A 15,006-nucleotide genomic window follows, 5' to 3' on the forward strand; every position below is an offset into this window, starting at 1 on the left:
GTTGACAAACTTTGAGTAAAGTCTGAGACGGTGCATGCAGCATCCATTTTCCTGGATTTTGTCTGATTGAGACAGAATGACCCATCTAATACAAATGCACAATATTACCTATGTCAAGTATTATACAGTGAGTAGTAATCATCTAAGGAATTTTTGTGGGGATATCTATTTGCTAAAATGTTTACCCTATTCACCCCATAAAATATTCGTCCATAGACTTATAATAGGGCATAAAAAGGGCGATAACACACAAACAGCAGCTTATTGACCGGGTTGGCCACCCAGGTTGTGATCCTGGGACATCCTAGATTTTATTTTTGCATGACAACCTTTTACAGCAGCCCATGTCTGTAAACCCCCCTTTGCCCCTGGGTAATTTTTGTCCTCTCATTACACCATATGGACAGTTAACAGGATTTTTAAAACATTTTACCATATATCATTCTGTAGCCTAGGCTATGTGAGGAATGAGGATTGTCTGTCCAAAATGGGGGCTTGTTGCTGAGTTTCTTTATTTGAGATAGGCCTATGATTTTTTAAAAATATCTATCTATTTGGCTAATGCAAGGAACGTACTGTCTGTGTCTCACTCTGTCTGTGTGTTCCACTCATAACTCTCGAACCACTCATCCCACTGACCTAAAATGACACATGTCTTGCTAATGACATGCGTGAGTGCAGTGCAAAGTTGGACAAAAAAAAAAGACAAAGATATCGTTAAATTAAGCAAAATACAACTCTAGCCTACCGCAATCCACGCCCCTTCTCACTCACTCCAGCATAGAAACAAAAAAGCACATTTTGCTGACAAACTCACGTGTTGCCATTCATGGAAATTACGATGTCTCACGTAAACAATGGACCGTTTCAAGATTGTTAATGTTGGATAAACATGCTGAGTCCGACAGACATGCACCCATGTTGGTAAGCAGGCTGTTAAAGTCAACGTTGCACAGGCTAGGCCTACTCATCAACAACCGCGGTTGCCTAGCGGATCTGTTGCCTGATCAGGTTGCTGATCTTGCAATGCCGACACACACGTCGGTAGCATTTTGTTAAAATTTGCATTTAAAACAGCCGTTCTTGACTCTATCTAGATATCGGCTATGGGCATAACATTCATTCAAACATCACTTGCCATGGTCAGCTTTTAGGCCAGGGTTAGCTTTCTAGGCTATCATTTCCCAACAACAGCAAAAACGCATGGATGTAGGCCTAATGTGTCTAATATTGCCATTAGCTGTTTTATCTACAACTCTGCTGCAACTCAAACGCCTTTCCCCTTCACTTTTTTTTTTACTTTGCAAAGACATGAGCTTTACTAACTAAGTAACTGCACAGGCTTGATTCTACATCATCACAATCTAACATAATCTACCTGCATCAACGTCATTTGGCAACAAGTGTCTTGGAAAACATTGTTTGTACTGCACTAGTTCTCTATTTAAATCCACTGAACTTGTATTGGATCTGCAATAGCCTACCACTTTGCATTACTTACAATTCAACAGGAAAATGTGCTTGTATTGCACATACAGTAGTTAGTTACTACATACTGTAGTTTCACTAATGGGAGTGAAATACCAAAAGAGCCAATAATGTTGCAAGTTGAACAAAAAGGATTGTTCACGACAATGCTTAACATGACTTGAAGCTTCAAAGGGCTGTAGTTGTGGAACTATTAGTGATCCAGATATTTAAGATTTATGCATAGGTTTAGTCTACAAACACCCGTTCAGAGAGTCACTTTCCGCCAATGGGTGATTTGACACGGAATGACCCATTTGTGTACTTTTTCATGCTCTTGTCGTATCAATCTTAAGAGAGTCTGCATGTAAATAGACATTTCAGTTTCAGATTTTCAGTGTGTATGCCTACATGTGGCTGCATGGAAAAGTAACCATGTGATCAAGCTATGAATAAGAATAAAGGAAATAGCTGTTACTGTAAAACAGCAAACGACAGAAGTAGCAAAATTATTTATTTTAATTCAACAACTTTGACATTCATTTTCTCTGTACACAATACAATTAGCAAAGTGGAGATGTCAGTATTTTAAACAATAGCATTGTCAAGCAAGTGGAAAATTAGTCATGACCTTTCTGTCAGCTGAGATATATTTTGCATCATTGTTGACTTGGAAAGAGCAAGGCATTCAGAAGCACTTCTGGTAACATAATCATTTGAGACCAGTTGCCCCAGTCCCCAGAGGCTGTAACAAGAGGTGTGGATAGGATGGTGCCCTCCAGGATTCACACCGTTCCTAAACTGTGAGGTCATGGGCTGATTTGAATTCCAATACTGGTTTGTTCTCTCGCTCAGACAGCCTTTGAAGTGACTTGTCATCATCTAAAGCATTATGAACTTTGCCAAGAGAACTCAACAGAATGGCAAGGTCACATGTTAATGACAGACTGGGAACTGGCTTCAGTGCAACTGCCCCCGCACCAAAGGCCATTAGCCAAATAATTTTCTCATAATCAGAACTTCCATGGAGTACACAGCAGGGCCGTAGTCACCATAGACATTGGGAGGGACATGTTCCCCCCATTATTCAGATATGAGCCCCCCCCCCCCCCCATATATAGACTTAGAAAAAAAATGCTATACAGGACACCAACATTAATGACCATCTGAATTGTCACTGGCAAATGTAATCAAACATAAACAAATTAGTAGCTTAGTGATGGTTCCAGAGAGTATGCTACACCCCTGCCAGTGGTTTGTCCCAGACTCACAGTCGGCGTTTTTTTCCGTATCACAGCAGAAGCAAGCTGACGATTGGTGTGGTAGCCTTTGTAATGTCACTGTCTCACAAATTCATTACTTTCAAATGTATTGAAAGGTCGGAAATCAGGTATACTCTATATGCAATGTGTGTTTCATAGCCTAGGCTACATCACCAGTGTTTGAGTGAGTGTGTTTAAATAGTCCGATTAGTTAAATCAGTGTCAATGTAGCCTATTTAAGGGGGCTGCAGCCTAATATCAGGGATTGAGGGAGGGGTGGCAACTTTGTAGTAACTTTAAATATCAATTTTGGACAAATGGAGTCAACCAAAGGCCTAGCCTATGTTCCATTGTCCGTTGAAATGTATTATTATTCACATAAACAATAGTAGGCTAGTCTACAGGTCTATTAGCAAGGCTATGGACAAGGCAGCAGCAGTCATAAGAAGATAAATTACATCTCACCATCTAAGTTATCTTTTTATCCACACAAAAATGTTTATTTTAAAAACTCCCCAATGTTGACATCCTGGCTACGGCCTTGGTACACAGGCAGGGACTGAATGAGAGCCAATCTTTTATTCTCAGGAAGATCTTCCCTCAGAGTACAGTAGTTGCCAGATCTGGGAAATCATACTTGTCCAAATGGAAGGAAGAGACTCCAGGAAGACCTTTGGGTAGCCTACATCTCTCAGGTGTCTTTGACAGTCCCATCTGATATCGGCAAGGACTTGCGCTTGATTTCTGCTCTGCATAAATGTCATTGTCTATCTTGGACCTGATAGAATAATAACGCTTTTTTTTTAAGAATGGCTTTAGCCAGCAAGACATCATTTTCTTTGAATCTCTCAGAAGTGATGATGATGAAGACATCATACGCCTCGAATTTCTTCTGTTTTATGTAATTCTTTGCTTGGTGGTTGGTGGTGCCAATACCTGGGAGGTCTCATATTTTGACCCCGCCATGGTGGGATGGTCGGACGTACCTGACAGGGGACGTGGTTGTCTCTGTCACACCTGTTGGAGCTGCTCGAGGGTCACTGTTTGGTATGCCCCTGATGGCATTAACCAATGTTGATTTACCTGCCCCTGCCATCCCAGTTACTGCTATATTAAGTGTGACGTTTTGGAGCTGCTCAAGTTTGAAAATAAAGTTTTACATGGTATATTCGATAACACTTTATTGTAATGTGTCGCTATTACAGTGTACCTACCTAATTAGATACAGTGGTACAACCTGTGTAACAATATGTACAATACTATCATTGTAACTTATGTATTTGTGGGTACCTACATATAGTTGATACATTGTAATACTGAGTGCTTTTACAAAACTTTGACAATTTGCCTATATTTTTCATCAGAGACAAAGGGCTGACTTGAGACCTGCTGGATGGGGTAAATCTGGTCATGATAGATTTAATTATACAAACCATTCTTAGCTCCAGTCAAGGCCTCATTGTCCTCAGTGTACATGTAACAGCTGCACTGCTACACCTTTATTATACTCTTTGATACAGTGGAATAAACCTGTTAAGTGTACCAGTTACTGAGCTGACTGGAGCTAAGAATGGTTTGTATATCAAATCTATCATGACCAGATTTACCCCATCCAGCAGGTCTCAGGTCAGCCCTTTGCCTCTGATGAAAAAATATACTGTAGGTGCCAATGCCAGAATACAATATACTTTTAAAGTAGTCTTACATTACTACTTTAGTACATTCATTGCATTAGATAAAATCTTCGTCATGCTTCTCACAAAGCAGGCAATGAACAGATCAGTGCACTTAGTATCTGTTTATTAAAGTCAATGTATCAATACATTGTTTAAACTTCATCTACTTACAATTATCTTCACATTAAATAGCTGACAGTATGATGTATTGCTGTTACATTCTGAAAACACATATGATTGATCCTACCATGTTAAGGGTAAGGAGAAAACAGACATTGTTATTCATCTTCATTGTGCCTAGTATAGCCTTACTGTCCCAGAAGTAACTAATGCATACAGTATTTGATCATTTATGATCACACACTTTCATGAACAGGGTTTGATCTTTAGAACAAGAATACACTATAATACAACAAATTATAGTCCACAAAACACATTTTTGCAGTGCGCTTTGCTTGGAGGCAGTCTTTACAATGTAGTCTATCTTACATACTGTACTGTATACTCATCGGTTCTCTGTGCTCAGATACAGCAACCTCAGTTCTGAAATCTACACTTGGTGCAGTCTTGCTTTTTCCAGCACCGATTTTGCATCATTTTCCATTTCCTTTAGGCCTTTGTTGAGCAGATAGTGGATGACAGCCACTGAAATGGCTCCAGCTGGTAGCTGCATGAATGGGATTATACCACTCATGAGCCCCTTGAGTGTCAAGATGGAGGCCATTGAAGGCGTTGCCAACAAAGATTTTACTGCATCACCTGTGACTCCATCATTGAACCTCGATTTCATTTCAGCTTTTAGGTCCTTCCAGTTCAGTCTCACTCTTGTTGCAAGCCTCTGCAAAGATGCATCCTCAAGACCAAAAGATCTGAAAATGCTTTCTAGAAATGACATTATGATTCCATAATCACATGCCAGTGTAAGACCTGGGACAGCAACCGCAGCTATTGCACCAGAGCCAAAGGCTGTGAGCCAGATCATCTTCTGTAGATGTCTCTTCTTCCTCTGCAGTGCCTCTAAGGAGTAGACTGGTAGAGAAAGGATGAGGGCATGCTTCTTTTTTTCTGGGAGTTCTTTCTCAAGGGTGTCCATGAATGTGTTGAAATCATACTCGTCCAAATGAAAGGAGGAAATCAGAAAAACCTGTGGCTTTCCAACACTATTCAAGTTCTTCTCACAGTCGTCTCTGATCTTAGATAACAGCCTCTCCTTGTTGAAGTCTCTTCTTCTGTTTTCTGCATTGATGTCATTGTCGATCTTTGAGCGAATGAAATAAAACAGTCGTTTCTTGTTCTTGATTGCTTTGGCCAGATTGATGTCATTCTCTTTGAATCTCTCTGAGGTGAGAATGATGAAGAAATCATAGCGTTCAAAGTGGACATCAGACAGATATGTCTTTGCTTTAAAGTTGGGAGTACCGATACCTGGCAGATCCCATATTGTGACATTTGGCATTGTGGGATGAGAGTAATGTGTCGGTGTTGTTGTGGTCTCCGTCACTCCTGTTTCAGCTGCTCCCGTTTCATCGTTACTCAGACCCCGTATGGCGTTCACAAAGGTGGACTTTCCTGCCCCTGTATTTCCAGTTACAGCTATGTTGAGTGTCACATGATCCAAAGTCTCAATGTCTTCTTTAATCTTCTTTACCGCAGCATCTGATGAAGAATTTTGGAATTCTGTAACAAATGCTTGAGTTTCTTTATCATCGCTTAACCCTTCAGCACCTCCACTGCCATAGATGGTGGAAATCTCACTCTCAGGCTCGGCGTTGTTACTTAGATCACCTGACATGGTGTCTCTGCAAACATATTAAATGCAATTGTCATGTTGGTCTACACATGCACATGAACATGGGGTCATTCCGTGTCAAATCACCTAATTTCAGCTACATTTGGAAGGTGACCCTCTCCAAAAAAATCCCTTAAATAGTATATCTGGATCACTAATGGTTTAAAAACTACAGCCCTTTGAAGCTTCAAGTCATGTTAAGCATTGTGGTGAACAATCCTTTTTGGTCAACTTGCAACGTTGTTGGTTCTTTTGGTATTTCCCACACATCAGTGAAACTATGTGAATGGAAGCACATTTTCCTGTTGAATTAAGAAATCTAATCAGATCAGAGGTATCTTGTGTAATTTCCCCTATGCAAAGCACTGAAAATGGCAAGTGACTCTCATACTCTTTCTTGAATTTCCCCTTGGGGATCAATAAAGTATCTATCTATCTATCTATCTATCTATCTCTTCCATTGACTTCCATTGTATTAAAATAGCACCTCGTGTGGTGCAAAGTGGTACTGCAGATCCAATGCAAGTTCAGTGGATTTATAGGCCTAGAGAATATTTTCCAAAAATCATATGATAAAATTAAGAAATTCAGCAACAAGCCCACATTTTAAACAGATGATCCGCACATGCAGAATGATATATGGTCAAATTAAAAAAAAAATCCTGTTTACTGTCCACATGGTGAAATGATAGGACAAAAATGGGCTTTTTGAAAATCAAGCCCAATTAAAACAAAATGCTCTGACAATATGACAACGATTACAACCAAAGTTGATGCATGGACATGACCTTATAGTCCATATATGAGTGGGAAAAAAACCTGATGAAATTTGTGGCACATACCTTTCGAACGAGAAGCCTTCAAAAGTGATGTCTTTTCACATAATGAATTTATAGCCATTTTCAGAGCTTTGCAGAGGGGAAATTACACAAGACACGTCTCATCTGATTAGATTTCTTAATTCAACAGGAAAATGTCCTTCCATTCACATAGTTTCACTGATGTGTGTGAAATACCAAAAGAGTCAATAATGTTGCAAGTTGACCAAAAAGGATTGTTCACCATAATGCTTAAAATGACTTGAAGCTTCAAAGGGCTGTAGATTTTAAACCCTTAGTGACCCAGGTATACTATTTCAGATTTGTGCATAGGTTTCGTCTACAAACACCTGTGATTTTTTTCAGATTTTTTCGGAGAGGGTCACTTTCTGGCACTGGGTGATTTGACACAGAATGACCCAATGGCCATGCATTAAAAGCTGTGTGATACTCTTCAAGAATAGGCCTAGTATTTTCTTGTTAATCATGTTAACAAAAACCCTTGAATTATTAACTTTAAGCTTTAGAAACATACTTTGGCTCTAGTTTGTGCTTTCTGCATCTCATCAAATGTTCTGGACACAAAGGCACCTTAGAATGACCCAATTTTACTTTAAAAAGACCAAGAAATGTGTGTCGTCCATTATCCCTTACATAGAATATACAACAGATTGTGATGCAGAAACACTTCCCCAAAGGTTTAATTGAACAGCCCTTTAGTTTCTGCTTTTGAAGAATGTGCATATTTCCAACACTTTGGTGCTAAAATCAAATATGATTCAGTAGATTCATGGAAAGATCAGAAACAGACTGTATTACATAAACTATTGATGTAATCTTACCTTTTGCGATACCCTTTATCTCTGATCTTATCTGTCTGATATGGAATCCGTCCTGAAGAGTCAACCGTCAGCTTATTATCTGCTATCTTGAACTTGGGGTGGAGTCACACAAGCCCCACAGTTGTGTGTGTGTGTGTGTGTGTGTGTGTGTCTGTTTGTGTGTGTGTGTGTGTGTGTGTGTGTGTGTGTGTGTGTGTGTGTGTGTGTGTGTGTGTGTGTGTGTGTTTGGGGGGTGGGGTTCCAGAGTTTTTTTTAAAATGTTGCTGAACTGGTTTTCGATACCCTGTTTCCCGGCAAAGATACAATGGAATTTGTATGATTTACTGAAAATATATAAGGAATGTTGTTCAACCTCCGATCAACCTCTGGGACCGAGGGAGCTTGAAAAGTAGCCTAGGCCTACCCAGGGAGTCTGCACGAGACCTGGACAAACTGTGTGTGTGAAGATGGTTAGATTGGAACCTCAGACCTACCAGAGATCCAGGACGGAGCTCGGAGGTCTCCGTTGTTGAGTCGCTGGTAATCCAGTAAGAGGATCCTTACATTGTGGATTTTTTGGGTTAATTCTTGGAGGAACTTCTCCCATCTAGCGGTGAAATGGTATACTGCAACAGACTCCAGCTCCAAGTACGAATTACTAGCTATGGATGCTGCATCATAAATGTCCTAGCTGACACTAAGATGTCATACATGACTTTATTGAGTATTACTTCTCATAATGAGGCTATTTTTGAAAAGTGAATGTAAATTGAATTTAGTAATCTAGTCTGTGAATACATATCTCATAGGCTTTACTTCATGCAAGATGAATCATATCATTGTGGATTTGATATTTTGGCTCATATTCAACAAGCAGCTTACAGTATCAGTGCCAACATAATTCGACATTACTGTTCAAGATAAAGTTGTCTTCTATCTCCGGAAGAAGCATCAGAGATTATCAGGTGATTCAGGGAGCCGCAAGGACAATTCTGTCGTTCGGTAACTGACCAACTAACGTAAAAGGCAGAACTAGAATTTCAGGTTTGCCCCTCTTTGGCTAATGTATTCTAAAGATGGAGGCCGAAACATGGCTTTCGCCATACAGACGAATCGCTTGTATGTATTCTGAATGGCAGATTCTATGCTTATGAGAATACTTTGATTTGTTGATAGAAGTAGTTACACATGAATGAGCACACATTTTTGGAAGAAAACATGTTTTTACCAAGAATCGATTGAAAAACCAACACAATGTAGCTTTAATGTCTCAGTCGTCGAAAACCTGGATTATATCAGTTGCGTTGTAAATGGATTATTCAGACTTTTTTCTAGGATCTCCTTTTTGTTGGACTTTTGTCGCAGAGTTTGGGTTTGTTTGTTTGTTTTCATTTGGAGGGGCTGGTGAGAACATATGAAGTTCGTGCATTTACACTTTGGGTGCGCTCCTTGTGGGATGAACTGTAGTGAAATGAGTGTTTGTTTACAAGCCTATTAAACATTACCTCTTAATCGTATTTGGTGGTGTATCTTTTTTCCCCTTTGTCATTTTTCCCCTCTATGTCACTTCGGGGGCTCCATATGTTTGTGTGGTAATAAAAAATATAGTCATGCAATTCTTAGCACAAAACGTTTATCTACTGTAAACAACACGTTGACTCTAGAGCTCATCATACACATATTTTTTACTGCATTCTTTACATTACTGTAGTACTCATGCATGTGACAAACAAACATCCATGTATCCTTGTCCACAATACTAAAAATCACATATCTTTCTGACACAGGACAAATCCGTAACTTGGTATTAGTATTGCCTATTTGTGACCCCGTCACCCCATCTGTGAAAACCCAGCTAAAATAGCCAGATCTACAGTATACATGAGATAAAGAGCATCAATGTAGTCATCGCATAAAATGCTCATTTTTGGCCCAACTTCTGCAACTTCAACTGCTATAAATGATCCTCTGCACAGCTTCAAGCAAAGGTTGTGTATGGCAGAGCAAGACAGTTTGTCACAGTTCATGTCTATGGCCGCGAAATGGGGATCGAGTCCTATCTGCATGAAGAGGCGTATTGTTGACATATTGATGAGCGTGCTGTACATACTGTACAAACGGCCAACAGCAGCAGCAACATTCTCCAGACTGGTATGCTAACAAATGCTAAAAATGTACCTGAAATGGTCAGAAGTGTTTGAGGATCATGAAAATGTGCCCAAAATTCACATTCCTTATCAATACAGACCACCATATTATGTGGCGAAACCCTGAGCTATGGCCATAGACTTCAACACTTGAGTCGCTACCTTATATGCACTGCATAAAGGGGGATTTTGAAATGTTCAGGAAAGGTCTGAAATTACCCAAGCCAAGAAGAAACTATTCATTGGATTCCGGAGGTGGTTGCTTTTCGCTTGATGGTGTAATGGCATGGTAGGGCCACGTGGTGGCGATCTGAATAGTTTTGGTTCAAGTGTATGACAACCAAGGAAAAACAATACAGGCGGAGGTCTGCACTCTCTGAGTCTCTAGTCTTTCTCGTTGAAACATGTTACACCTCTGTACAGCTTATTGGATTACAAGATAGATAGATAGATAGATACTTTATTGATCCCCAAGGGGAAATTCAAGGTCCCAGCAGCTTAAGACACCACACACAACATACAATACAATATAAACGGGAAAATAAAAAGCAAATCAACAAATCAACATGACTAAAGGAGCAGTAAAATACTATAGATAAGATGTGCATGAATGTACTGAGGATTGGTACTGTGATCCAGTATGAGGTGTGTGTCAAGTTGGTAGTGCAAATAAGTCCAACAGTGCAACAGTGCAAGGTTAAATTCTAGTGACCAGCAATAAATATGTACAGTACAAAATGTAAGCATAGTAATAATAATAACAGTACTAGTATAAATATATGGACAATTAAAATAAACTTAACATAGTAATAGTATAAGAGTTAGACATGAGGGTAGACATGTAAGCCATGCCATGTAAGTGTACACTGTGACATGATAGTGTTATACAACTTGATTTACAACTTAACTGATGTAAATACAGTATTTACGCATTTATGATCACACATTCACTTTTATGTAAAAAGTTTTAGCTTTAGAGAGAATGTCAAAATTATTACAGTTCACAACACATTCTTCCAGTGGCCTTTGCATGGAGGCCTCAACTGTAGCCTCAATTACATACCCATGGGTTCCGCCTGGATTTGTGTTGAGATGCATCTCAACTTCACTTATGGAATCTCCACTTAGTGCAGTTGGGCTTTCTCTAGCACAGACTTTGCATCCTTTTCCATTTCCTTGAGGCCTTTGTTGAGCAGATAGTGCATGATAGGCACAGACATGGCTCCAGCTGGTAGCTGTCCGAGTGGAATTGCACCACTCATGAGCCCCTTCAGAGTCATAATGGCGGCCATTGCAGGTGTGGTGAGCAAGGACGTCACCGCACGGCGTGTGACTCCATCATGGAACCTTGATTTAATTTCAGCTTTCAAGGACATCACGTTCAGTTGCACTCGTGCTGCAAGCCTCTGCAAAGAGCTATCTTCGAGCCCAAAAGATTTAAAAACACTTTCTAGAAATGACAAGATGATTCCATAATCACATGCCACTGTAAGACCTGGGATAGGAACGATAGCTATTGCACCTGAGCCAAAGGCTGTGAGCCAGATCATCTTCTGTAGATGTCTCTTCTTCCTCTGCAATACCTCTAAAGAGTAGACTGGTAGAGAAAGGACAAGAGCATGTTTCTTTGTTTCTGGGAGTTCTTTCTCCAGAGTGTCAATAAACTTGTTAAAATCATATTCGTTGAAATTTAAGGAGGATATCAGAAAAACCTTTGAATCTCCAACACTTTTCAAGTTCTTCTTACAGTCCTCTCTGATCTTAGATAACATAATTTCCTTGTTGAAGTTTCTTCTGTTTTTTTCTGCATTTATGTCGTTGTCGATCTTTGAACGAATGAAATAAAACAGTCGTTTCTTCTTCTTGATTGCTTTGGCCAGATTAATGTCATTCTCTTTGAATCTCTCTGAAGTGAGGATGATGAAGAAGTCGTAGCGTTCAAAATGGACATCAGACAGATACGTCTTTGCTTTGAATTTGGGAGAGCCGATGCCTGGCAGATCCCATATGGTGACATTTGGCATTGTGGGATGTGGGAATGGTGTCGGTGTCTGTGTGGTCTCCGTTACTCCTGTTTCAGCTGCTCCCTCATCATCGTTGCTCAGACCCCGTATGGCGTTCACAAAGGAGGACTTTCCTGCTCCTGTATTTCCAGTTACACCAATGTTGAGTGTCACATGATCCAGAGTCTCAAAGTTTTCCTTAATCTTCTGTACTGCAGCATCTGGTGAATGCTTTTGGAATTCTTTAACACATTTTTGAATGTCTTTATCATCACTTAACCCCCCAGCACCTCCATCACCATAGATGTCAAGAATTTCAATTTCAGACTCTTCCACTCTTAAATCACTTGACATTGTGGCTCTGAAAACATATTGAGAATTGTGATCAGGCATGTTTATCTTAAATCCTATTCTATACTGTGGAATTAAAACAACAAAATGTTAGAAAGAATACTCAACTTGAAGGTGATGTCTACTTGCCCTTAACCTGATTATACTAACTGGACTACTCTGAAAGAAATGGGAATACTGTTGCATGTACTGTACTGTATACCCCTTACTCCAGTTTCTGACAGCTGCTGACTACCTGCACAGGCGTAGCTACAGTACACAGTAATCAGTACTAGCAATAGATAAGATAAGATAAGATAAGATAAGATAAGATAACATAAAATAACTTTAATTTTCTCCCAAAGGGGAAAAAATGCATTGTTACATCGTCCAAAACAATGAAGGAAAGGACAAGAGTTACAAACACAAGTCATTACAGAGCAGACACTCATAAGACATTCTGTAGCTGTATTCTCTTAACTCCAGGACAGATTAGGAAATGATGATGATGATGATTATTATTATTATTATTATTATTATTATTAATTGCAGATATGTACAGGCTTACCTTGTGAGAAACACAGCAACTGCTCACCTACGTAATGAACTTATACTTATACTTGTTATCAGATCTTCAACTGGGGGTGGAGTCACTGAGTATCTCGTGTGTGTGTGTGTGTGTGTGTGTGTGTGTGTGTGTGTGTGTGTGTGTGTGTGTGTGTGTGTGTGTGTGTGTGTGTGTGTGTGTGTATGTGTGTGTGTGTGTGTGTGTGTGTGTGTGTGTGTGTGTGTGTGTGTGTGTGTGTGTGTGTGTGTGTGTGTGTGTGTCTGTGTGTAGATTGCCTACTGATATCTCCCTATACCGTTTATACCTCTAGAGCCATACTGTATGTGCAACAATACCCTATATAAAGGCCAATGTTTGAATTAAGGCAATGCTCATGGCCTGAGTCATGGTTATGATCATGTTTTGTTTCGAATGTTGCTAAACTGGATGTCATGAAATACTTCTCGACAATGATGCTTGGTTCCTGAAAACTGGAAACACAACACCCTCAACAAAGATAAATATCAGAGACATCTGCCATCAGGACCGTGCAGAGACCTTTGGAAGGGCAGGTGCTCAAATTTAAAATGGGGCACAGGGAACAAGATTTTTAAACATTATATGGAACATAATTTACAAACAAAATACTATATACAAACAATACCACATACAAACAAAATTCAAAATGGAATCTTACAACAAAACCATGTCTTATTATTAGCAGTGTACCCCACCACACACGTGTGTGTGTGTGTGTGTGTGTGTGTGTTTGTGTGTTTGTATGTGTGTGAGAGAGAGAGGGAGAGAGAGAGAGAGAGAGAGAGAGAGAGAGAGAGAGAGAGAGAGAGAGAGAGAGAGAGAGAGAGAGAGAGAGAGAGAGAGAGAGAGAGAGAGAGAGAGGGTGGTGAGAGAGTGAGGGTGGTGGAGATCTCTTTTTGAGTTCATGATGCATTGTTGCACTGCAGAATTCAATATCGCAATTCATAAAAGAAAACCTGCTACACACAATTTATAGCAACCTGAATTGACATTAGTCTAGCTTTTAATTACATGTCTATAGCTGTGGGCTAGCTCAGCTCTTATGAATCAGAATTATAGCTTTGCCTTTGGCAAAAGCTGATATGACATACTTTAAAATGATTTCCTCAAAATATACAGCTGTTACCAGCAGTTATGTCACCTGCTACCCTGAGGAGCAAACCACACCCCTAATATAATAAGGTTCAGCAGCACAGGAGTGGAGTGGAATTTAAACAGGTTATTTTATTTAGACAAGAAACTGATTAAAAGGGTTTTTTTGTGTGTGTGTGTGTGTGTGTGTGTGTGTGTGTGTGTGTGTGTGTGTGTGTGTGTGTGTGTGTGTGGGTGTGTGTGTGTGTGTGTGTGTGTATATATACACAGTATATACACAAACCAAAAAAACACCATTTTAATCTGTGCGTGCGCGCGCGCACCCACCCACCCACACACACCCACACACACACACACACACACACACACACACACACACACACACACACACACACATATGTGTGTTTATTGGAATGAAACATGCAGTGATCCAGGGCCCTTCAGACATCTTTTCTGCATAGGCCAGCTGCTGCACCTGGTGTTAAACTGAAAGCTCACTGCACACGTGGGACAAACACCACAGGTAAGGGCACACATCAACTTTACACTTGGTGGCTGGACTAGATGGGGTTGCAGACTTATGATGGCTGTTTGGCAGTCCATGCTTTGGGGCAAAGTAGACCAGCAAGGAGAGCTTGAGCGCCTTCAGCTACACAGCAGGCTAAACCTAGTTCACAACTCAGTAAACCCACATAACAGGGAGTCTTTTACTGGGAGATGGACTTAGCTCAACAAGCTTGGCAATGGCCCCAGAGCTAGAATGTCCTTTGTCAAAACATTAGGCAGAAAACAATGTGTCTTTCTTGGTAACTTAAATGACTTTAGTTGTTTGTCTTTTGTGACATTGAACTTGTGAGTTTGTTTTGATGCAAAGCCGCCAAATAGGAAGTGACCTTATACGGTATCTCAGCCAATCTTTGGTTGCTAGACAGCCACATGTCTCGTGTCTCAGCATTGAGTTGCCATGGCAACCCCGGCATATCTGCTTGGCCCCCTCATTGCTGCTTGCAGCTAT

The 15,006-nt window shown here is 40.2% G+C and overlaps 2 protein-coding genes and 1 pseudogene across 2 annotated transcripts; all 3 read right to left on the minus strand.

Moving 5' to 3' along the window:
• Positions 1 to 3,228: 3,228 nt before the first annotated feature.
• On the minus strand, positions 3,229 to 4,697 carry LOC134083392 (interferon-gamma-inducible GTPase 10-like; annotated as a pseudogene).
• On the minus strand, positions 4,611 to 7,905 carry LOC134082927 (interferon-inducible GTPase 5-like). Its single transcript, XM_062538981.1, has 2 exons — positions 7,855 to 7,905; positions 4,611 to 6,204 (listed from the first exon to the last, which is right to left on the minus strand). The coding sequence occupies exon 2, from the start codon at positions 6,195 to 6,197 to the stop codon at positions 4,956 to 4,958; it is 1,242 nt and encodes a 413-aa protein (XP_062394965.1). The 5' UTR covers positions 6,198 to 6,204; positions 7,855 to 7,905; the 3' UTR covers positions 4,611 to 4,955.
• Positions 7,906 to 10,430: 2,525 nt separating this feature from the next.
• On the minus strand, positions 10,431 to 12,901 carry LOC134082928 (interferon-inducible GTPase 5-like). The gene is made up of 2 exons (XM_062538982.1): positions 12,882 to 12,901; positions 10,431 to 12,344 (listed from the first exon to the last, which is right to left on the minus strand). Exon 2 carries the CDS (start codon positions 12,335 to 12,337, stop codon positions 11,105 to 11,107), a length of 1,233 nt encoding a protein of 410 aa, XP_062394966.1. The 5' UTR covers positions 12,338 to 12,344; positions 12,882 to 12,901; the 3' UTR covers positions 10,431 to 11,104.
• Between the last annotated feature and the right edge of the window lie 2,105 nt (positions 12,902 to 15,006).

Source organism: Sardina pilchardus, chromosome 6 (genome assembly GCF_963854185.1).
Source record: "Sardina pilchardus chromosome 6, fSarPil1.1, whole genome shotgun sequence".
Lineage (NCBI taxonomy): Eukaryota > Metazoa > Chordata > Actinopteri > Clupeiformes > Clupeidae > Sardina > Sardina pilchardus.